Source organism: Kryptolebias marmoratus, linkage group LG16 (genome assembly GCF_001649575.2).
Source record: "Kryptolebias marmoratus isolate JLee-2015 linkage group LG16, ASM164957v2, whole genome shotgun sequence".
In the NCBI taxonomy this organism is placed as follows: domain Eukaryota; kingdom Metazoa; phylum Chordata; class Actinopteri; order Cyprinodontiformes; family Rivulidae; genus Kryptolebias; species Kryptolebias marmoratus.
Window position 1 is genome coordinate 14478872 of NC_051445.1, and position 22524 is coordinate 14501395.

The window sequence follows — 22524 nt, forward strand, 5'->3', positions numbered from 1 at the left end:
GTGCTAAAAGCTTCAAAAAGGCGTTTGTAAAAAGACTGTGCCAGAAGGGATTTTTACTTCTCGTTTTTTTGTTTTCTCGCTGTAAACTGTGTTTTGCAGGAAGCTCATCTTCTACAAAGAGGAGCTGTTTGTTGCCGAACGTCGCTGCCAGAGCAGCTTTATCCTGGGGAACGGCTGCCATCTGTGGGAGAGGAAAGGAGCAGCAGCAGCAGCAGCAGCAGCAGCTTTGGGCCCACAGATGGAGATGTGCTGATAAATGTGGCTCGAGGCTTCTGCTGCTGCTGCAGTTGAGCCGCAGGCTTTGCAGCGAAGCTGTTGGTCGGCTGAGCCTGCTCTCAGCCGACGTGCTGCGGATCTATGCAAACATCTTCTACTGTCTTCCTAAGATGTGTCTTTTACAGCTTGTTGATGTCCCTGGGGACGGCCACCCTGATTGAAAGGCTCCATCTCGTGTTCAGCAGGGATACGCCCGGGGACAGGCTGATCCTTGGCATTTTGACAGAGTGGGAAGAGCAGAAAATAAGGTCTTTTTTTCCTTTTTTTTTTTTAAGCACGAGGCTCCAGCCTGTGCGACAGCTCAAACAGAGTTTGCTGATTGTCGATGACGTGAAGGTAATCGATGTACGCTCGAACCTCTGAGCTGCTTTTCTGGGTGATTCCACTTCCTGGAGAGAAAACATGACATTATAAAGCTGTGTCAGCAGAATCCAAACTCCTCCAATTCCAAACTAATTCTTGCCTTTTTTAATAACCAATTTTGTTTTGGCTAATCACGGCTAAAAAGACAATCACTCACTGCTCATGTGATCACAAACCAAAACAAGCTGTGTTCAGGGCCACATTGTAAAATTAGAAATCCGTACTCAAAAAACACATTCACCGTAAAGCTGATACGTTCCTCCAAACTCATTGGAGCACTTTTATACATACCTCACCTTTAGAAAATTTAGTTTTGTGTCCTACAACAGGTCAGTTTTGGGTGGTTCATTAAGGAATTAGATGTTTGAGTGCTGAGAAAGCTTATGGTGCACATTGACATTTATAAACCTTGAATGATGTGAGGATGTACTTCTTAGAGGCAACTTCAACATATTAAAAGTTTGAGGATATCAGGTAAATTTGGATTGGAACAGAGACTATAGATGGTTAACGTCACAATGTGCACCGGAACACATTCTAACATCGGCCATAACTTATTCAAACACTGACCCACGGGATCTTTCTGACACTGCCTGATGAGCCGCGCCATGTCTGCTATCATGTGCTGGAGACAAAAAGAAGACAGTCATTAAAAGGTTCAAATTTAGCATTCCTACACGTTTTCTGCGCCATGAAACACACAAAACTCTTACCAGCTTCTCAAAATTGACCAGGTTATCATGAAACGTTTTGTTGCCTTCGTGAATAAATGTAATATCTACAACAGATAAACATTTTTGTTAACAGGAGCATTTCAAGTAAGTATTTCTTGGCGTCGTTGGGCAATTAAGTAGCAGAATAGTGAGGAAACCTTTCAGCAGCAGAGGAAGAAAGGGAATCTTTGGAGCCTTCATCTTCTTGAAGGAGTCCCTGTAGGCCTTGTGGTTCAGTGAAGGATCCTGTGAAGAAATATTCAAAATGAGTGTGATCCTCCAGAGATGGAAGTGTGTGTCTGTGCATGCAGGCTGCGTTAGAAGGGAAGATAAACCTCCTGGTTTTTCGACATATTCTTATGAAATGCAGACCATCTGTTTGTTTGTACTTTATTCCCTGCTGCAGTGAGGATTAATGGATATGTTCATCACATTAGCTGTTATTTTGTTATCACTGATTGTGCACTTACTGTGACTGTCTCCAGCTCTGAAAACAGCTTTTTAAACTTCCCAGGAATCTTCTGCAGAAAAAAAAAGTAAAACAAAAATCAAACGGTTGCAATGTAATAGCATCATAAAGGGAATATTACAAGAAAGAAAAAAGAATATCCAACCTCCCACGTCTGACTGAGGCGACTAATAGCTGCAGCGTTCAGGCCCATAATGATGGCAAAGAAGCTGTTGAGGTTCCTTTGTGCTTTACAGCTGGAACAGACCAAAGAAGCAGATGCACGTTACTGTGTTGCCACTAGAGGGAGCCTGCAGCCCTCTTTGTAAACTACAACGACGTGAGGAGTCGGTGGGAGAACAGCACGATGCCAATCAGTGAGTGTGTTATGGCAGTGAACAAAGCTACTGACTGAGCTGCAATCTTGATGAACTTCTTGATGAGCTGGACTCTCTTGCAGAGCGTCGGGCAGAGCAGCACCTCCGTCATCACCCACAGCTGCACCTCGTTGCAGCGCTGCAGCAGCAGCTCCAGCGCCGTGGTGTGGTCGCCGCGGACGTGTCGGCTGAACGTGAAGTACACCAGCTCCTGCTGCAAAAACAACACAAGAGGAGCAGAGGTTCTAGACATAAGGATGAGATTTAAAGAGGGCTGAAGCGTTCAGACTGAGGGGAACCTCGTGCATGGAGGTAAAAACGGTCCAGTCGAAGCTGGAGAGCGCCACGGCGACATCCCACGTGGTTAAACTCAGCATACGGGCCGTCCTCTGCTGCAGCTCGGAGTTGTCTGAGTGCGGGTTCTGTGAGAGGAAAACCGACTAAATCAGCTTCTTCTTTTAACTTTGTGTCACAAAGACAAATGTAAAGATGCACACACACAAAACAAATTTCAGTGTTGGCAGAAGCTTTTAAAAAGCTCACCACCTCCCTAAAAAATCTTCAAATAATTCAAATGTCATTAATCAAACTGATTTCCAGCTTTTCTGTGATGGTTCCCTGAAAACCACTTGAGCCTAATATAAATGTGTAGAAAGCCTCAAATTCAACTTGACAAACAACCTAAAAGATCTCATTATTCTGTGTCTCCATCTTTGTTTGGTTTATGCTGGTTTTGATTTGCTCTCTGTTGTGCTGAAGTTTAGTAATTAGTGGGTTTTTTTTTACATATTTTGCCACGGTTTCTGTTTCACATTGTTCATTTTCATTCAGTTTTTTTTAATGTCTTGATGAATCTTTTATGTCTTGTTTTTGTTTTTTGTGAGCATTTAGATAATCTTTGTAATCTTTTTCTGCCCCTTTGTAACCACTCTTCTTGCTCTTTATGATATTTTACCTTCTTTTCATTTTATGTCTCTTTCTGAATTTTAGAATAAAGTAAAGTGGGGTCCTCTGACTTATTCAATTCCAGGATTTGACACTGCTAATTCTGTCCGGGAAAAAAAAACAAACTGACGGCGCTCCTACCAAGACTTCACCGAGGTCCTTCCTGCAGACGTGAAGCCTCCCTACAGACCGCAAGGAATGGGAGAAAACTCTGTCCTCGGGCTGCAGGAGGAGTCGACCTGCAGAGAAAGCAAGAAGGTATCACAAATAGCAGAACTCCATTAAAAACCTGTCAGGTAGCCTGTGAGCATCTATCAGCGGTTGGAGATAAGTCTCTGCTCTGCTCAGAGGAAACCAGTCACTGATAACAGACCCTGAACGGCAACGTTTCTTCCTTTGAATTCAGGAAACATTTCGGTCTGTTGAATAAATGTGAGCCGTGCTGCAAAATGACTCGTAATGAGCCCGGGCTGCAGCGCAAAGGAACGTGAAACACTGGCTTCTGTTGTCATTGAGATTGGCAGAAAAATGAATCCATAAAGAGAGAGTCTAATGATCCCAGAAACTAACGTAGCACGTGATCTTTAAGTTTTCTTACAGAAATGATTCTTTTATTTTCTGTTGAAATTGACCAGTTCTCTTTGCCTGCTGCCGTAGGACTGGGAAATCCTTTCATTTAATGTTTGGCATCATAGCTTATTGCCAGGTGATAAATCGCCAAATGTCAACAAATTATGTACCATTTTGAAGCTTTTAAGGTGGAGATTTGGAAAATAATATTAACTCAATACTAAGAAAACTCATTGTGGCTCATTTTGCTGCACGGGTCACATATGGGCTCAATAACCAACCTTAGACAGGAAGACGCTTAAAAGGCTGTACTGGGATCTGTAAGTTACATGAAGTATAAAGACTCCAAACATTGCTGTCGTGCTGTTTCTCCACATCGTCTAACAACCGTAAAAAGAGCTGCAGTATGGCGGTTTATACGAGCTGCAGCTGATCAGTGTTTACCTCCGGGATAGGTGACGGCCACGAGTATGAGTTCTGCCTGAGGGACATCCATCCTTTCAGCCACCGCCTGCAGCAGCTCCTGGGCTACGGCCTCACTGTCCACCTTCACACTCAGGTACGAGTCCATGCTGATGTACACACGACACAGAACTGAAAGGAACAAAGTGGTGTTTAATTAGGTTGGACAGAAGCAGGAGTGGCCCCGAGCGTCCATCATCCTGCTGACTGATCTGACCAGCAAAAGCAGAACAAGCCCAGGTTTTTGTCCTGAACGGTCAAAATATACCTTCAAATCTCACTTACATTACATGTTTTTTGTTTATTAAGGTGCAACATCAAGTTTACCGCTCTTTACTTCAAGCTAGAGGTTTGATTTTTCAGCATTAAATGCAAGCTACATGTTATTTATGACAGCTGGACACATGATTGTCGTAGCTAATTGAATCTTAGGAGTCAGCGACTCAATCTGTCCGGCGCCACTTGTCACAATTCGGATAAATTAACAGAAGCACAAACTGACTCTATGACTATGAAGAAAAATAAAAAAAAACATAGGTCGTTCAGTAAATCAGGAACCTGCCTTTCCAAACAACTCAATCATTCCCTGGAAAGCCCCCCCCCCCCCCCCCCCCACACACACACACACACACACATTCACCATTGTTTTCCAGTTCAGACTGAAGTCTCCTTTCATTTTACTTTGGAAATAACGTACGATGGGAGGAATGTGTGAGTAGCTTTGTGTTCGGTGGCTTACCTTCCTTGGTTTCCCTCGGAGTGCTTCTGGACCTCAGCTCGTTCTCTTTAAAGCTCAACTGGTGGGAAAGGGCTTTGCTCTAAAAAAGGAGAAAATACGTGGAGTTTGACTCACTTTCATTCAGACCCCTCGGGGTTTCAGTCTGAACATCCGAACAATGACTTCAGGAGGAAACGTGAGAACGATGACCTGAACACCAGACGTGTGGCAGAGGTCAGACAACTGCTTAACAAATAAGAATAAAATGATTTGGCAACACTTAATATTATGGGGAAAAAAAACTCAACTAGTTGCTTAGTTAGTACTAAAAAATATTATAAAACAGCTAATTAGGCCTGAATTATTTTCATCAATTCATCAATTTAATAATAATAATCTTTTATTGCAATTTTTAGTTTTTAGTGATCCTTGTAACACACCGTTAGGAGGTTTCTCTTTAAGAAAAAAAAAATTAGCAAATTAGATTTTGTTTACTAATTATGATCTTAATAAGGATGGCATGGTGGAGCAGTGGTTAGCATCCTTTACGCAGCAACAACAAAAAAAAAAGTTTTTCCTGCTTTATAAAACACATCATAATTATAGTCTATTCTTAAAAAAACACCAATCAAATCATTTAACTAGAAGTGCTGTAAGTGGCCAAACATTTCTGATCCAACTCAAAACCTGTGTCCCATTCTGGCTCATAACTATTAGTAGTTTGACACCTATTAACCTCTGTAGCTTCTGAGTTTGCATCGTCTTTATACACTTTTTGAAGCCAGTTTTTAGCGCAGAGCTGCTGCGAATGAAAATAATGAGTGGATTAAAATCCACAGGTTCTGTTCTCATCCTGCGAATTAAGCCGAGAGTCATAAAAAAGTTGAAATAACCTCCTTATTATTTCATTTACAACAAGCATTTCAATAACTGGTCAACAAGGGCGTGGGACAGTCTTTGTTTGTGCTTCACACCTCTAAAGGGATAAACTTCAGGGGAAAAGGTTCTAAGTAGGAAAGAGCTATTTTATAGTAATTTGGTCTCTATTAGTTACACAGTAATTGCCAGTTTGCTAACGTGTTATTGAGGGTGAAATACTGTTGTAGTTGTATCACTACCTTATCAGGCCTGGACTGAGCAATTCTTATTAGGATCATAGTTGATGTTGCATTAATTAGGATGTCATCCAGAGAAAACTCTGATATAATGATCTGTTAGTTGCAAATTAAAGATATTTATAAGATCTGCATGTCAGTGACCATTTAGGACTTATCAAAGAGAGATAAAACTGACATTCTCACTTACGCTTCTGTGAGGAGAATCGTCAACCACTGGACTGAAAAAGAAAGAGGGAAACTGTGAAATGCAACAGTTTGAGCTTCCAGATGAACAAAAACAGTCGCTGATCTGCTGACGGCACTTTAACCTTTCATACAGTCTATAATCTGTGTAAAAGGAAAATATTTATGTTGTCCACAAACGTCTTTGTCCAGGAGAGATTTGAGTGTTCAGTAGATTTTAGGCATTTCCGTTTGATGCCTTCAGTTAATCAGCCTGTTTTCAGCGGTTAGTCCTGATAGCAGGATGTGCCTTTTATCATCCCGCAGCTTTCGCCGGACTCTGCATCACAATAGGCATGTTGGCACAAAGCGGCGCCCTGAGGGAGCCCTTCTCGGCAGCCAGCAGTAGGCCTGCACTAATGAAAAACCTGACTCCTTCTGTCATGTCAAATAAAGGCCGTGTTAGCTATAACTCTCTCTTTTACTCCTAAAAAAGAAAAAAGGTGTAGTCATGGTGGCTGTATACAGACGAGCTCAGACAGAGTTCTAATGTCGCACCGAAACAAATAGAGTTTTGTTCCCGCCGTCTCAGAATCGAAGGCTCCAGATTCAATTTGCACAAACGCCAGATGGAAGCTGACAGCAGGCCTTCGTCCATAAAAAAAATGACACCTTTTCACTCAGAAGCAGATTGCCACAGAGCAGTCAACCTTGTCCTCCTCCTCTGAGATGGGACTGATGTGAAAAGCTCATAAATTCAAAAGCGTGTCAGTCAGTACCACCCACACACCCCCACAGTCCGCTGGTCTAACGCGGAGGAGGGCGTCGGGGGTTTCCCTTCCTGGATGTAAACACGAAAAGGGCGCAGTCAGACATCAGCAGCAGAGTGAGACTGAATTATCTGCACTGGTTTGAAGCGGGCGGCAGCTTCGGAGCATCCTCGGAGGGAGAAGCTCAGGGAGGTGGGGGGTGGGGGGTAACGGTCAGGTTGAGTCAGGATTCGTTTAGTCTTTAATGTCAAAAGGCATTGTAACCCCAGGTCTTACTGAACCTAAACTGTGTCTGAGAAAGACTCAGTTTTAACAACGAAACAACAGGACAACGTTGCAAATCTGTGAGCTAAATCCGACAGCATGCAGCGTTTCAAGAAATACTTACTGTATATCATTTAAATTAATGCTTCAGCGTATGGAAGTCACACTGTGAACAATTCATACGTTTCCAAGATTATAAATACCAGGTGAGTACAGTATGCATGAATGCATGAACACATATACATAAACTGCACTATTATATATTCTACTCATCTGTATAAGGAATAAATAAAGTTTTTTTTAATTATCTGCACTTTGTTGTCTGCAGTGAATACCAAGTAGAACATTTAAACCCAGGAGCCCTTATTTTTTATAACTACTCAGCACAGAGTATTTATTTTCCTTAAACTATTGATATGGTGAGTCATTATGAAAAGTGTACTGTATTACATCATATTGTGTTGTATCATTTTATATCTTCTGTCTTCTGTTGCCTGATGAACTGTCCTTACTTCCCAAAAAGCCTCTGCTGGACATGCTGAGGAGCAGTACACACTTTTTTTCCTGCTATAAATGATTAATAGGAATGACACTCTGATAAAAAAAACCTGTCAAGTCTGCCTGCTGATACTGCGAAATTGCAGTGACAGCTGTGACTTTGTGTCAAATTTTAAACTATACATTGAAGTCTAAAGTCCTGAGGGTGCAGTTAGTAATGCTATATAAAAAGGGACCACGTTGGAGAGCTCTGATTTAGTTAGTGATGCACGTTATCGGGTTTTTTGCACAATTTGCCGGCAGCAAAGTGAAGCAAAGAATCTGCGCTCACTCCTTGTTTATAGAATTCCTTTTCCCACATATGATGTGGGAAACATTTCTGACAGCTTGTTGTTAACAGCCAAAAGTCCTGCTTTTTTTTCTTCTTCTTTGGTTTCTTTAGATTCAAGATAAAGAGCTTACTGACCTTCATATTTTGGAGCATAACACCCCAGAGAACAGCAATTACTTTTCTCTTTCTGAATGGATTCATTGATGAATAGTTAAAAAAAAGAAGATGCCTGCAGAGAAGAAGTCTTTCTTTGTACTTGGAAAGTTTCTTTCAGAACGCTAACGGTCGCCATTCTCACTGGGTAATTGTAAGAGAAATGTGCCTTTTGGATTTCTGTATCTGTCCATCGCTCAGTGAAAACATGTAACGTAAAATATAAAGTCAGACGGCGGTAACTTACTGTCTGCAGTGCAGCTGGTAGAGTTTCTGCAGCGCCCGTACTTCCCTCTCGAGGGCCGGGTGCTCGTAAAGATCGTCGTAAACGTGGCGGTACAAAGCCTGGAAGCACACGTCTGTTAACGCCACCATCCGCTTCACCTCTCGACCGTCGCTTCGACCACGTGAGCAGTGTTCCTCACCTTCAGGAAGAACTTGACGCGCTCGTCTTCCCTCAGGAAGTCTCTGCAGAGGGACATCCACTGCGACACCAGGTGCAGGACCTTCTGTTTCCTTTCCAGAGCCTCCTTCAGGTCCTCCTTCCCTCTGTGCCGCTTGGAGCAATAAGTGGGGTTTGGTTAAGGATTTATTATAGAATGCATTAAATGAAATGTAAAGAAAAAAAAGTCTTTACTTGTGATTAAAAAAAAAAACTAAACACTTGTTTGAAAGGATATTGTCCCAGAAGAGCTTGACATAAATCACTGGTTGACATGAACACTGGGTAGGTTAGCAGAAAGTCATCCAGAGGTGTATCTGCACAGAGACAGACATTATTAATAATGGAGAAATGTGTATTTATCAGAGTGATACGAAGCTGTGCACAAGCCTCGAACCGCCCCTGGTTTTAAAAACTCTGCTTCAAGCAGCCAAACCTTCCTGTAAGTCCTGGTCAATAGCTCTCCTGTGTTTCTGAAGGGCTTTCCCAGCTTCTCTTTGAACTTAAGCTGCTTTTTCAGCCTTTTTCCTGATCAGTCCTTCCACCTGACCACGTCGGCTTATTTTGTGTACGCGTTTCAGTTAATCATCTACTGAAAGTCAAGGGTTGGCTCTTTGGGAATCACCTTGTTGATGCTAAAATAGCATTGTTTCTGTCAAATTTGGTTGTTTTTGGTTTGTTTCATAAATTCAGCTACATAAACTGGAACAGACTGTATCTTTGTGACATGCTGCTGGTAAAAAAGTGCCTAAAGATTCCATTAAAATGTTTTTTTTTGCTAAGTTGTCGGCTATGTGTCGACAAAACTCTTGTTTATCATTAGAGTTTGAAAACTCAGTGATTCACAAATCAGAACAAAGAGCCATAATGAACAAAACCCTCTGAAAATAAACCTGTAATGGGCTAAAAAGGAGTCAGTCCAGAGAATAACTTTACGACACCTTCAGAAAGCCTGAAGAGGTATTGATCGACGTCACTTCACATGATCACGAGAAACTCTGGCTGCTTGAAAGGAAAGATTAAAGCAATGAGAGTCAAGATTTTTGCACAGTACTGTATAGCTTCAGAAAAAGTTCCCCTTTCTTAAAATAAACAGCTCTCTACAGAAAGAAAAAAAAGAGAGAGGGCTTAAATTGTGCACAAGCACAACCTCATTAACGCTGCAGGATGCTGAAAAGGCAGGAACACTTCTGACCTCGACAGCTGCGTGATTAATTTCTTGTGAACTGCACCTACAATAGCGCTGCGCCGATGAATCGTACATCTTTAGCTTCTCGTGTTCCATCTTCATACCACGGGCAGGAGAGCTCATTCTTTACTGTCAAATATCACTTAAGCACTGATCAGGGGACGTCTCAGAGGGAAACACCATGAGAGACGTCAGTGGAATATAACCGTTTTTGGTCAGTCTATATATATATAAAAAAAAGAGGAGTCTTCAAATTCATTTGGCTCAGGCAAGTTCAGGCGAGCCTTTTACTGACATAATCTCCAGTCTCACCCACCGGCTACTGCAGGCTGCATCAGCGGAGATAAGGCAATATGTCAGATGATTCCCTCTGACCAGTGTTTTTGTTATTATCTCATTCTGAAACGCCCTGATATCATCCGGATGTGTTTAGGTGCTGATTTGTCTGCCAGTGTATCATTTTACGAGACATTCTCAAGGTTATACGCAGAAAAACGCCTGTCATAAGGCCATGAGTTAAAGCACGTCCACAAATGCACCCTACCCAATATGAAATAAAGCACCATTCTTCACTGGCAAGTTTATTACAGGTTAAATGTGTTTACTGGAATAATAATAATAAAAAAAAGTCCTTTACAAGTTAGATCCTACAGAAAATCTAGAATGGCATAAGTTATTTATACAACATTGACAATGTAAGTCCAAATCACAGATGATTAAATCATAAAAGCGGAACAACAACAACAAAAAAAAACAAAACATAGATCAACTTGTGGATATGATGCAGAAAAGGCTTGACAAATTCCATTTGCACTCGCCTCCTCTCCGAACCCTTTCTGCACGTGTGCCGTGCACCCAGGATTGTAAATTCATTCTTTTAATTTCACACTGGCTTCCCCAGGCCTTTTGTGTGCGTTCTGGTCCACCAGCCTCCCTGACATCATTATGTTAATCCGTTCAGAGCAGCTGTGGATATATCACTCCCTGATTATGAGAGGCCACTCGCTTGTACACATGCAGCATCCGCATGTCGAACGCAGCTCCACACGTTTCACAGGGAGCCTGAAAACGGGAACAGGAGGCCCTGCAGCATCTTTAGCGCAATCACATGTGCTTCTGCGGTTGTGTGTTGTCTCCAAGCCATCTAAACTGGAACACTTTCTCACGAGTAAAAGCCTCACTGCTCCCCAAGGCGGTGCAGTTTGCAAAGGGTTTTTAAAGCTGGAAAACAGAGTAAATATTTAATTCTACCACCTGAAGTTGTATTCACGAATCTTTAACAGTTACACAGCAGTCGAGCAGTAGGAGATGTGTTTGTCTCATCAGCCCGAGCTCATTCAAGCATGAAATGCTTTGCATAAATAAACTTCAGCAGTCTCTCTGGCTGATTGGTGACACTTCTATGATTCTGGGGATGTTTTTTATGAGAGAAGTTCAATTTAAAATTTCACAAATGGACTCTAAGTTCTTTGTCCCAGGTGGCTTTGATTTCCGGCAAACAAATCTAAACGAATTCCCCTTCCGTTTCAAAGAAATTGCAGAATTGATTCAGCTGAGTTTCCCTTCTTGGTGTGCTGTGAAATCAGTCAATCTGTCCGTCGACTTGCCAGTCCTTTTTAGCACCGATCAATACAGCATTTAAAATAAGCACCGAAATGAGTCGCCTGTTTTCTCAATATCCATCAAAAGCCTTCGTCTCAGCATTTATAGAGCTGAACTTGGTATTTATTCACTTAACGCGACGTGCTTGCCTCTGTAAATAGCCATTGTAATCTGCCGACACGGTGCTTTAGGGAAATAACTTGAACATCCCCTCGTTAGGAGCACAAATGTCACATTACGTGTTTTTCAGGGCTGGCAGCGTGCGCTGCGATTTGTGCAGAGAAAGAATCAATAGCTGCACTTGAGATTGGGCACAGGAAAAACTGCAACACTGAACATTTGTGAATGCAAAGGAAAAACTAGCACGCCACAGCTGCGGTTCACATTTTGCCTTTTGCCGCAAACGTGCCTGTGGTGCTTTCAGAAAAGTGTCATCTCCAGCAGGAAGACGTAAAGTTCCTCTGCATTTATAATGATGTGTGCCATAAAATCAAGAGCTACAGTAATGAGGTCAACATGTCTTCGTGTGTGCTGTGATTCAAGTAAATGCTGTTAAAATCTGTCTGTTTTAAAGCGACAGTTCGGATCTGTTGAAATGGGGTTCAGCAGATCTGAACTGTGTGCTGTGACAGTTTTAGATCATCAGCAGTTCAACATTACATGGTTATCTACGTAGAATTCTACAGGTATTTGCAAATGCAAGCAGCAGCAGCTAGTTGTAGCACTTCTTGCGTGGCCTGTGGCCCTTTCAGCAGGAATATGATAATATTTCTGCCATGATAATAGTGTATTGTGAAACTGAAGGTGATGTAAAGAGAATATAAAACAGCGTTCCTAGGAATAGTTTTTACTGTAACACAAAATACAGCCCGAGGGCACAGAAACGAAAAAGCAAACAAAATGAAATTAATTAATGACAACGAGGACTTTATCAAGCAATCTTGAGAAAAAATTAAAGTATCTATACTGCTGTTATACTACTTCAAAACTAAAAGAACTGAACTGCTTGAAATAAATAGAGTATTTAAGTTTGCTGTGAAAGAAAGAGACTAAAATGAATGATTCTAAAACAGGGCAAAATATGACTCTAAATGTTACTTATAAGAGTTAACGATTACATTAACTCTCATGAGTCTTAGTTCACAAGCAGCATGTTTACTCTGCTAAAGGACTATTATAGTTTATTCATGTACGCCACCTTTGCTGCACCACTGCAAAATAACACTTACAACACAATTAAAATATGTTCAGAAAAGCAAACCTTAATGGTAATGTCATGTTTTTATTTGACAGATGCTGGTGATTTAAAGGGCCTAATGTAAATTGGGTGTGTGGCCCTCCAGTCAAAGGGGCCCTCTGAGAAACAATTGTTGACTCATCAATCTGGTCAGAGGTCAACTCTGTGAAGCCGTTTAAAGAGATATCTACAATGAGAGAAAAAAATCCTTCAGAACCTTTCCGCAGAACCCCCAGAAGCAAACACAACCAAGGCCAGCGGGAGTCATTATTATTATTAAACGTTACTGAGTGCAGATCGGCTGCTTTACACAACTCCTTTAGTCTCAGTCAGTCACAGGTAGATGCTTTGAGGGCGAATGATGGTTATCAACAGCACACTGTCATATTTCAGGTGTGACTTTATGTTAATCGGTGCACAAGAAATGCAATTAAGACATGCAGTTTCATATAAAATAGAACTCTCTTGAGCATCTCAAAATAAACAGTCTTGCACTCCAATGAGCTCAATTTATTTCCTTCCTCGAGTCTGCGTGATGAATAATAATCTCGAGTGAGTGATTTTCCTGCCACCATCCCGATAAGAGAACACTTCCATCTCTGGGAGAAAACAAAATCTGCTCCTCCTTTACCCCCCCCCTCGCCTCAGCTGACTGTGCTGCTGCTCTCAGACATCGTCGCTCATTGAACTCTCTCTCCAGCTTCAGCAGCGGAGGGTCTCCTTTGCCTTGGCAACAGTGGCACATTATCGTGTACCTGCTGGGATGAGAGGAAATGCGTTGATTTGTCGTCGCTGTGAGGCTGGAGTGTGTGTGGCTCCGTCCGTTACAGCCTCGCTCCTGAGACAGGAGCAGTGTTTATCTCTGCTGAAGCTTTGAAGAAGCAGGCTGAAAGTTTGGATCGTTCATAGAACGTGATTAACTCAGAGATGCTGCCCATAGAGTGCTGGTGTCCTAACTTATTACTGAGAGTGACGAGATACTTTCACCCTTTCACTTTCGATTTTCTTTCAAAAAACACAAAAACTTTAATGAACATGTATGTCCACACTAGTTTAATGTTGCTACAATTGTGTAGTGTCGCACTTTACCAAATAATGAAAGCCCATTCATGTGCTGGTAATGAAACATAAGCTTAAGAGGAACAGAAAGGTGTTTTAATCATTAAAGAGGATTGCCGACCTGACTCTTTCTCCTGTGTCGTCCCTCGGTCATCGTCCAGCGCCAAGTCGTTCAGCAAGTGCTCCAGGATCTTCTCGGGGGTCCCGGACACCACCACGTACCTGTCGGACACGACAGAGTCAGAAGACGAGTCCTCCCCAATCGAGGACAGAGAGCGGCTGCTGCTCCACTCCTCCTCTCCCTCCGTTCCCTCGTCGTCGATGTAGCGGAAGTAGGGGACGTCGAAGGTGGGCACGGTCACCGGCTCTGCCCGGCTGGTGCTGTCGCTGCTGCTCTCCTCCTCGTCATCCTCCTGCTCCACCAAGGCTGCGTGCAGCAGCAGCCTGCCCTCCTCCTGCTGCAGGTTCAGGGACTGTGGGCATGATCCCATCCTCAAACAGCTCCTGCACCTCTACACCGGCTTCTGCTGTCCCTGAGTGACACCTTTACACTTTCATCCATCCACCTGCAACTCCTGCTACCTGTATTTCACTGCTATCTATCCTCCAAGCACAATGATAGATCCCGGTTTGCTCTCAACAACAATTAAAAAAAAAAAAAAAAACTCTTCAGCTGCTTGAATGTGAAATTTCTGCCTCACAGCCTCATTCTGCTCACTTCCATGTATTTAATGTCATTTATGTGTGCGGAGCTGCGCCTGAGCGAGTGTGTGATCGACAGAGGCAGAGAAGGAGAATGATGAGGGAAGGAGTGCTGAGAGAGAGGGAGGGAATCCAGAAGGGGAGGGTGGAGGAGAGGAGAGGCTTACCTCCTGTTCTTCGCCTCGTCTCTCCCTCCTCCCCTCGCCGATGCAGCGAGCGCTGGCTGCTCTGACGACACTCTCTGGAGCACGAGCACATCGTGGCCCCTCTCCCTCAGACACAGGCGGACTGCTTCGTCACTCTGGGGCTGGGGAGGGAGAGCAGGGGGAGAGAGGGAGGGAGGGAGGGAGAGCATGTCATTGAGGAGATTCCCTTGTATTTCTCCTTTCATTCGCACAATTCACCACTGATTTCCATCATAATACTCTGTCAAAGATGAAAGAGAACGTCCATAAATCATTATTTTGCCCTTATCACAGGAGTCCATTCGGGGATTAACATAAATGAGTCACATACTTAAATTGCTGATTTATGCACAGAACCAATTAAATTATGGGTGGTGTCCGGGGGGGGGGTCTCTTTCAAGCTGTCATTTGGTTATTTTGTGCACATCGAAATAATGTTTGAAGTTCAGTTTAGACTTCATTTCACATTTAGGTCCTTTTGGTCATGTTGTACTTCCCACAGTATCAGTATAAATAAAAGTAAAGTACTGTATTGAAACCTAAATAAATCAAAGGTCAACCCTAACATAATGTATATTACAATAACCTTAAATTAAATGTTTATTTTACTTATGTTTTATTTTCTGTATTGTTTTATGTCTTGTTGTTTTAGCTGTTTTTATTTGTTTTATGTTTTAAATATACTTTGATTTTACATGTACATCACTTTGTTGCAGCCGTGGATGTTTTTAAAGTCTTTTATAAATAAAGTAACTAACTTTATTTTCGTTTTAATGTGGGTTTTTAGTAGCATTTCATTGAATCGGTGAACAAATACATTTTGATTATATAAACATAAAAAGCATTGTTTTCATAACAAAATTTAAATAAGACCCATCTCACAAGTTTATATTAAAAAAAAGAACAACTAAAAAAAAGAACCCTGAACACTTTTACTCTGTGATATTGATTATACAGACTGTCACATCTTTGTTTTCAGGTTTTAATTTTGTGTTAAATGACTGCTTATTAAATCCATACCATCTCTTCTTTTTTTACAAAAGTGAAAATACATAATCAGGTGTTTATTGTCTTGAAACATGGGGTGTTTTTTCTTGCTGTTAAGAATTCTTTTTAAAAAACTTGTGATGTAAAAATAATTGTGTTAATGAATTACTATGCATCAGTCTAATGACCTATAATGTAATTTTTTTGTGTATTATACTTAAAGCTTCACTCTTGGCAGTCCAAGTTAATATTTGAAAGAAAAAAGGATCGTTGTGATTTCCTAACCACATTAGAGCTCGATAATGCAGAGTCCAGATCAAATATGCAGGTCCTAATGAGGATTTTGCTGGACGCACGCTGATCCTGCATCAGTTTAACCCCTCCTCCACTCCTCAGCCATCAGTCAATGCATCACCTCCTTTCATGCAATTAGCCAAGGCCTGACAGGCTGGATGCTGCCGCTCTAATGATGTTTTGTGGAGACAGATCCAGGGTCCTTCAGTTAAGCATGACTTCCTGGCATATTAACACATATCAGTGGGCATATATAAACCAAAACAAAGGCATGTGCAAAAAAAAAAAAAAAACATAAAACTAACTAATAAAAGGGGTAATTTCTTTAATTTCTTTCTTTACAATGAGGGCACTGAAGGGGTGGAGAAATTGTCACAGGATTCAAACCCTGATAAAAAGAACAGAGTTTGAAAGGAAGAACATGCTGATTGGCTTCCTGATTCCAGTGGGAAAAAAAACAAACAACAGTTGTTCCCGGCAGATCAAGTCTGTGACGTCCACTGTTTGCTTCTACCTTAGTCAAAGTCATCAAAGTGCAGTTCTGGAGAGTAAAGCCAGAGTGTCTCAGGGTGTACCTGTCATCCTGTCACAACGAATCAATGATCTGGCCTCAGCCAACGTTTGTGTTGCACAGTGTTGTAACACTAGAAGCGAACAGATGGGCCTCTTGAGTTGATGATTAAAATGAGATGAAGCGTCAGTCCACACAGTTCCCTCACAAGCCTTGTAAAGATTTCAGCTCACTCAGACTGTAGGAGTCTTCTCATCGTGAAAAATATCGAACTAAGAAAACTCATAACTTCAGGATTTTTGCCCAATGTTATACCAACCAAGCACCTCCCTGTCTCTTTTCCTGTTTCAGATTAATTCCTCTGGTTGGAGAGACACTTTCAGCTAACTTGCTGGTGCAGAACAAATGTTATTGAACACCTAACGAAACCTGCGAGTGCAAATGTGTCTTAATTGCTCTTAAGAAATAGTGTGAGCTCTACAGAATGGCAAGAAGGTGACGAACACCATCACGTATTTGTACATCAGTGGGTTTTTGTAATTAAACTTCTGATAAAGATGTGCTTCATCCTCCAACAGTGGAACAATTTTCAAAAACTGAATTTCAGAAAGCAATTTTTAAGATTTTAGAAGCTCTGCTGGACTAAAAACAGTCAGAGATAAAGAAGTGGTCTGTTCTGAAATCTTGTGTGGGGTTTTGCTTCATTTTTGTGTACTTTGTTTGTTTGTTTTGTTTCATTTCCTAAAATCTTTCATTTTGAAGGCATCTCTAAATGCAGGTTTTCAGAACAGTTGTTTATTCTGAACATTGGGTCTACAGTACAGTATTTACACACATTTTAAGGAAGATATATAATCATAGAAAACACAACTTGTGTTTTTTTTGGACATATAAAATATAAAAAGCAATGATACTATAAATATAAAATGAATAAATTATTTAAACATGAAACTAAACTGGCCAGGTTATTGTAAAAAAGAAACAAAAATAACCTTACATGTATGACAAATTCCATTTTAAGATTAAAGAAGATTGCATAAAGTTCATGATCGCTCTGCTCTAAAAGCCATCAAACACTTTCACGAACGTACAGCTTAATGTATATTAAGCTGTCCTCTTTCAGCCAGCTGGGATTTAATTGATTTCTAAGCACTTTCATGTCTGACATCAGACATTATTATGAGTCACATCATACAGCCTGAGCACAGTAGCAACACTGTGGCATCACTTTGGATCATTTTACAAGCAAGAAACACAAGATAAAGTCCACTAATATTTCTAGATAATGTCAAATATAGGTCAAATGTTTCAGACTACCACTAGGATCACAATAATACATTCAATAGGTTTTACCTTTTAAAGATGAAACATGGATGCAAATAAAACAACAAAAATATGACAGATTGTTGCATCATATATGTCACTAACATTTGATCATAGTCAGACGGGTGGTGGCGTTATTCCTGACGCAGGTGCGCGGTCTAGCCTTGTTACGGAGAAAAAGGTCAGAGATCTGACGCACGGGAACCCACCCTGAGACCACACAATGTACGAGCACCACGGACCCCCGCCGCCAACGTCACCTTTTCCTGCGATTGTTTTAATAGTTCAGCGGGCAAATACAGCTGGCAGGAAGGGAGAAGCCCATCGCGTCAGCCAATCAGACGGCTCCTGGGCAGCTAACTTGCAAGTGATGTAATGTTTAAAAAAATAGAAAGAAAAAGAGGGCATGCTGGTGAGAACGTACAGCGTGTGCACTTGCATTTTCAGAAGTGACAGATGTTAGTAATGATGCTTTGAAACAACACTGCAAACCCAACTTTAAGATGCTTTAAGATTAATATTGAATCCTAAATGTTCCTAATGATACTACAAACATCAAATGCATTTTATTTTCAATGTATTAAGCTTATTGATATGCATTTAAAATGAAGTGTTACTATAATTTCTTTTATGTAGAGGGGCCTTTTATCTACAGCAGTTTAAACTCCATTTTGTTAGTTTGTTTGAAAACTATTTCTTGCTTAACGTCACTGTCAAAAACAAAAAAGACATTATGGAACATACGAGAGACAACAGATTACCAAGCATTTGATTAACAAACACAGCAAGGAGATCAAGAAATGATCTTGCAGCAGAAAACACCACATATTGCATCTTGTCTCGTATTTCTCACCTCTCTTGTCCTCTCTGGACCCTTCCTGTGATTTTGCAGGAAACACCAGCCGTCCTTCGCCAGTCTCTGGACCATTTCTAGCCGGGACAGTTCCTCCTTGTCACGCAGGATGCACTTGTTACCCTGCTGCAGAGCAGGGGACACAGAGAACATGTACTTGAGTCCACAGTCCCACGACATGGTCAGCTGCTGCCAATGTCCTGGCTTCCCAGCAGGCAAAAACACTCTTAAATGAGCTCGCACAACTCTCACAGAAACTGCAAGAGAAATGAGTGCGTGTACAGCATACGCAGTTGTTTTTTTGTTGTATGAACGTAATCTGGGTGAGTAGCAGTTTTCTGTCCCTGCTGTCAAAGTAAATCCAAGTTTCTGTTCAGCTTTGCATCAGAAAGCCACTCTTGAAAGAGACCCCATCAGCTGAACGGAAAAAATCTGTGTGGCTGCCTGTAGCAAAAGTGAATAAGAGAGTCCCCTTTTTTTGTCCTTTTTGTACCCTTCACCAGAGGGGAGGGGAGTACGTTAGGAGCACCGTGAGCCGAGGAAACATCTGGTGAGCCAGACAAACCCAAAAGGGAAGTTTGGAAATCTCCCGAAAGCTGGAGAGAGTCAGGATTCAGGAGTGGGCAGGGAAATCAAAGGTCAAACCTTTTAATAGGGTGGAGATGCATTGCCTGTGTGTTAGTTTGGGACACAAGGGGAAATAAAAGGTCTATTTACAGTCAAAATGAATGCAAACTAATAAATTACTGTCACTTATAAGCAGCTTCTTGAGTAAAGGCAAGCAAAAATGACAGCTCTCTTAAAGCAACATATCCATTTATTTGTTACATGATGATAAAGACTCAGGCTGCTGTTTTGTATTTAATCTAAATTAATCATTTGGCAAATGGTGACAATATCTGGTTTGCTTTCCATAAATTTAATGGGGGTTAGATATTACAGAGCTGTCATTTCTAAACACTTCCAACCTGCACAATTTGGTTGTAAATACCTCCAATTAATAGAAATTTAAGTGTATACACTTTAAGGCCCTCTCCATTACATCTGTCACTTAAATAAATGCATATTTCTGTTTCTGTGTTTTCAGTCGTGAGGCTGTTTTGTCAAAGATCTCCAACAACTTCAACTCCTGTTTATATAATGAAGCTGTCGGCTGTTTAGTGAACCAACAAAGGGACCGGTGTGATCCAATACTGCATGTATTGATCAAGGTAAAACAAGGACATTAATTCTTTATATGAACACTGTATTTATCTTTTTTCCCCTCTGTCAGCAGTGTGATGCTTGACTGGGTCCTTGCAAAGCCATTCAATTGCTCTGCTCCTCCAAACTGCTGACGTAGCAGGCTTCGGAATGAGAAAAGTCTGCATCTGGTGAGGTTTTTCTTTCATCTGAGGTCAAGTCCCATCAATCGGCTCCACTCTGATTGGCGACGTCGTTCTTTTAGAGCAGCCAATATGTTGGGCCTGATCAAATAAACCAAGCAGCTCATTCGTAGGTACTTGCTCGGGAGAGGCGACTCGACTGTCTCTAAACATTATGAATGCAGTTTAACTAAGGAAAGAAAAGTGAAGATTCTGCAGTGAGACAAAGCCAGGGGACAAATCAAGCTTTAATGTGCCACCACTGACCCAGTTTCTCAAGTAAACGAATTAAAAAGTGAGAACGCCTGAAGCCAGACTTATTAGCGAGCTTGCTCTAACACTGCTCTGTGTAAACAGGGACTACCGCAGCAACCTTGGGAGCTGCACTGCCACACTGTAGGCCTGCAGCCCTCTAAAACGAAACAAAAAAAAGACGTGATGAAACTCTTTCCAGCTTGTTACAGAATCCCCCTTTTTGAAACATTTCCCACTCAAGTCTAAACGCTGAAAGACGTAAAACGACTAAAGCATTGGCATTGTCTTACAGTATAAGAGGGATGAAAGTGTACGCTGTTTCCTGCTGTGTTTTATGAACACACCAGGCTGAAACAGGACCGACGCAAACTGTGATTTTAATTTGAAGGGAACCTGATTAGGACACAAGCTTTGACTTCAAAGGGGAAGTCATGCCATTCTTCAGCAAAGGACCGCTGCTGTTTTCGGCTATTATTAGACCGCTAAGACCTTCCTGACCATCTGGAAAGAAAATGACAAATCTACGCAGCTAGAATATTTAAATTCAAGTTCTATATTTTTAGGACAAAGTGCGTATGGCACGTAATGGTTCATTTACTTGCATTACCGTATATTTGCCAGATAGGTTCTTCTCATATTCTGTCACCCAACTGAAAATAATATATAAGAAAATATGAACAAAATTAGGTCAGGAAACACTTTAGAGACCAATTACAAAAGAAGTAACCTCTTATACTGGTAATATTGGTCGCCTCCCTGTAAAATGCTGTTTTTTGTAAAAAATACAGTGGTGCTTTGAAATTTCAGAACATGTTGATGTTTTCTATACTACTGCTAAAATGTTACGCAAAAAAGAACAATCTCTAGACAATAGTTCATTGAAGAGAAGGACAGTATTACCTATTTAAGAAAAATATGTTGTAGTGAGATTTGAGTCAGACAAATCAATGACATTTTAAATCTTTAATTGTACACACATCTGTTCCCTGGTTAGTAATCAGTCACCTGTTCCCACTTACTTGTTACCCTCAGTCTTTAAAACCCGGTCATTTTCCATACTCACTGGCTCGTTCATTGTTTCATTCCTATATGCTGTCCGGTTTTTCCCTCATGTTCCTGGAATCCTGCTTTTGTAAGTTTTGGTTATTTAGTTTTAGTTGCTGTCTCGGCAGCCTTTTGTTTTCCTTTTTTGTTAATGAATTAGTTTTACTTTAATTTTCTCTGTCTGCCTGCATTTTGAGTTCAACCACCTCTCCCTGACCTAACAATAACACTTGATCTTCCAAACACATCTTTAGAAAAGTGTGTAAAAGTTATTTGTGAAGACATTAGAAAATAATTGTTGATATTATCAAAATGGAAAAAGTAACCACATCATGTCTTTAAAAGCTTAACCTAGTAAAATGACCAAAAATTATTCCTGGGTGAAGAGTCCTTTTACTCAAAGCAACATGTTTAATATGTAACATATATTCTTTTGTATAGTAAATCTAAATAACGTTAGTCTAAAGAATCCACTAAGGTGAAGTTACGTTTTTAACGAAGAAAATAAAGATTCTTATTCTCTCCTCAGGAGTGGTTGACTACTAAAGGTCACAAGAGCAACTTATAGGAAGAGAAATGCCTGTTTTACACTAATCAATATTAAAAAATCCACTGTAAATACTGAACAAATGTTCTGCACAGACTAATCAAAACATAGGGATGTTTGAATGCACACCACTTTACTAGTCAACCCTTCCTGAGGGAATATTTGGTCTACTTGAAAGCAAATGTTTGCAACTTGCACTAACGCTGCATAACTTCAGTCCTTCGGTGTAAAATGTTTTAGTCCTTGGCTAAACTGGATATAAGCTTAAACAATTTTTACAGATCTAGAAAGAAAAAAAAAACAAAACAACCAAATAATTAATTTTGGAAAATACAGCCTAATTTTTTTTTATCATCACAGCTCTAAGCAGCTGCAGTTGTTCTTCTTCTTCTTCTTGAAATTTATTGGCGGTTTGCAAGAAACTTTAGGTGAGCATTACTGCCACCTACTGGAGTGTGGAGCAGCTGCAGTTGTTGCTCCGACACACCTGATTTAAATTAACTGCTGATTAACAGGCTTGGACATAACGTTAGGGCTTGAGATAATTAAATCATTTGACTCAGGTGTGTTGGTGCTGGGAAACATCAGAGGCATGTAGGACAGTGGAGCCAGAAGACAGATTGAAAAACTTGATACTAAAGGATTGAGGATACAAGCCGAAGTGTATTATTACCTTTTAATAGGTAAAACCACCTAAGTATTCTGTATTATTCTAGATTTTATGGGAATAATGTCTAGAAGAGATTTGGTAACTAAAATAGC

The 22524-nt window shown here is 40.9% G+C and overlaps 1 protein-coding gene and 1 long non-coding RNA gene across 4 annotated transcripts; one reads left to right on the forward strand and one right to left on the reverse strand.

The window, feature by feature from the left end:
• Positions 1 to 499: 499 nt before the first annotated feature.
• On the reverse strand, positions 500 to 19016 carry LOC108242031 (rap guanine nucleotide exchange factor 5-like). Of its 3 annotated transcripts, XM_017426606.3 has the most exons (18): positions 18553 to 19015; positions 14567 to 14706; positions 13819 to 13919; positions 8849 to 8927; positions 8594 to 8738; positions 8416 to 8513; positions 6178 to 6208; positions 4894 to 4972; positions 4137 to 4286; positions 3264 to 3361; positions 2477 to 2599; positions 2213 to 2391; positions 1967 to 2057; positions 1823 to 1873; positions 1511 to 1598; positions 1353 to 1417; positions 1210 to 1264; positions 500 to 665 (listed from the first exon to the last, which is right to left on the reverse strand). In XM_017426606.3, exons 1-18 carry the CDS (start codon positions 18730 to 18732, stop codon positions 547 to 549), a joined length of 1872 nt encoding a protein of 623 aa, XP_017282095.1. In that variant the 5' UTR covers positions 18733 to 19015; the 3' UTR covers positions 500 to 546. The 3 variants fall into 3 exon arrangements, with proteins under 3 accessions (XP_017282095.1, XP_017282092.1, XP_017282094.1); XM_017426603.3 differs by having other exon boundaries at positions 1210 to 1417; positions 18553 to 19016; XM_017426605.3 differs by lacking the exon at positions 500 to 665 and having other exon boundaries at positions 677 to 1264; positions 18553 to 19016.
• On the forward strand, positions 2051 to 13994 carry LOC112450847. Its single transcript, XR_005234227.1, has 4 exons — positions 2051 to 2177; positions 2261 to 3380; positions 4148 to 4251; positions 13859 to 13994. It is a non-coding gene; the product is annotated as an uncharacterized LOC112450847 (long non-coding RNA).
• Positions 19017 to 22524: the final 3508 nt, after the last annotated feature.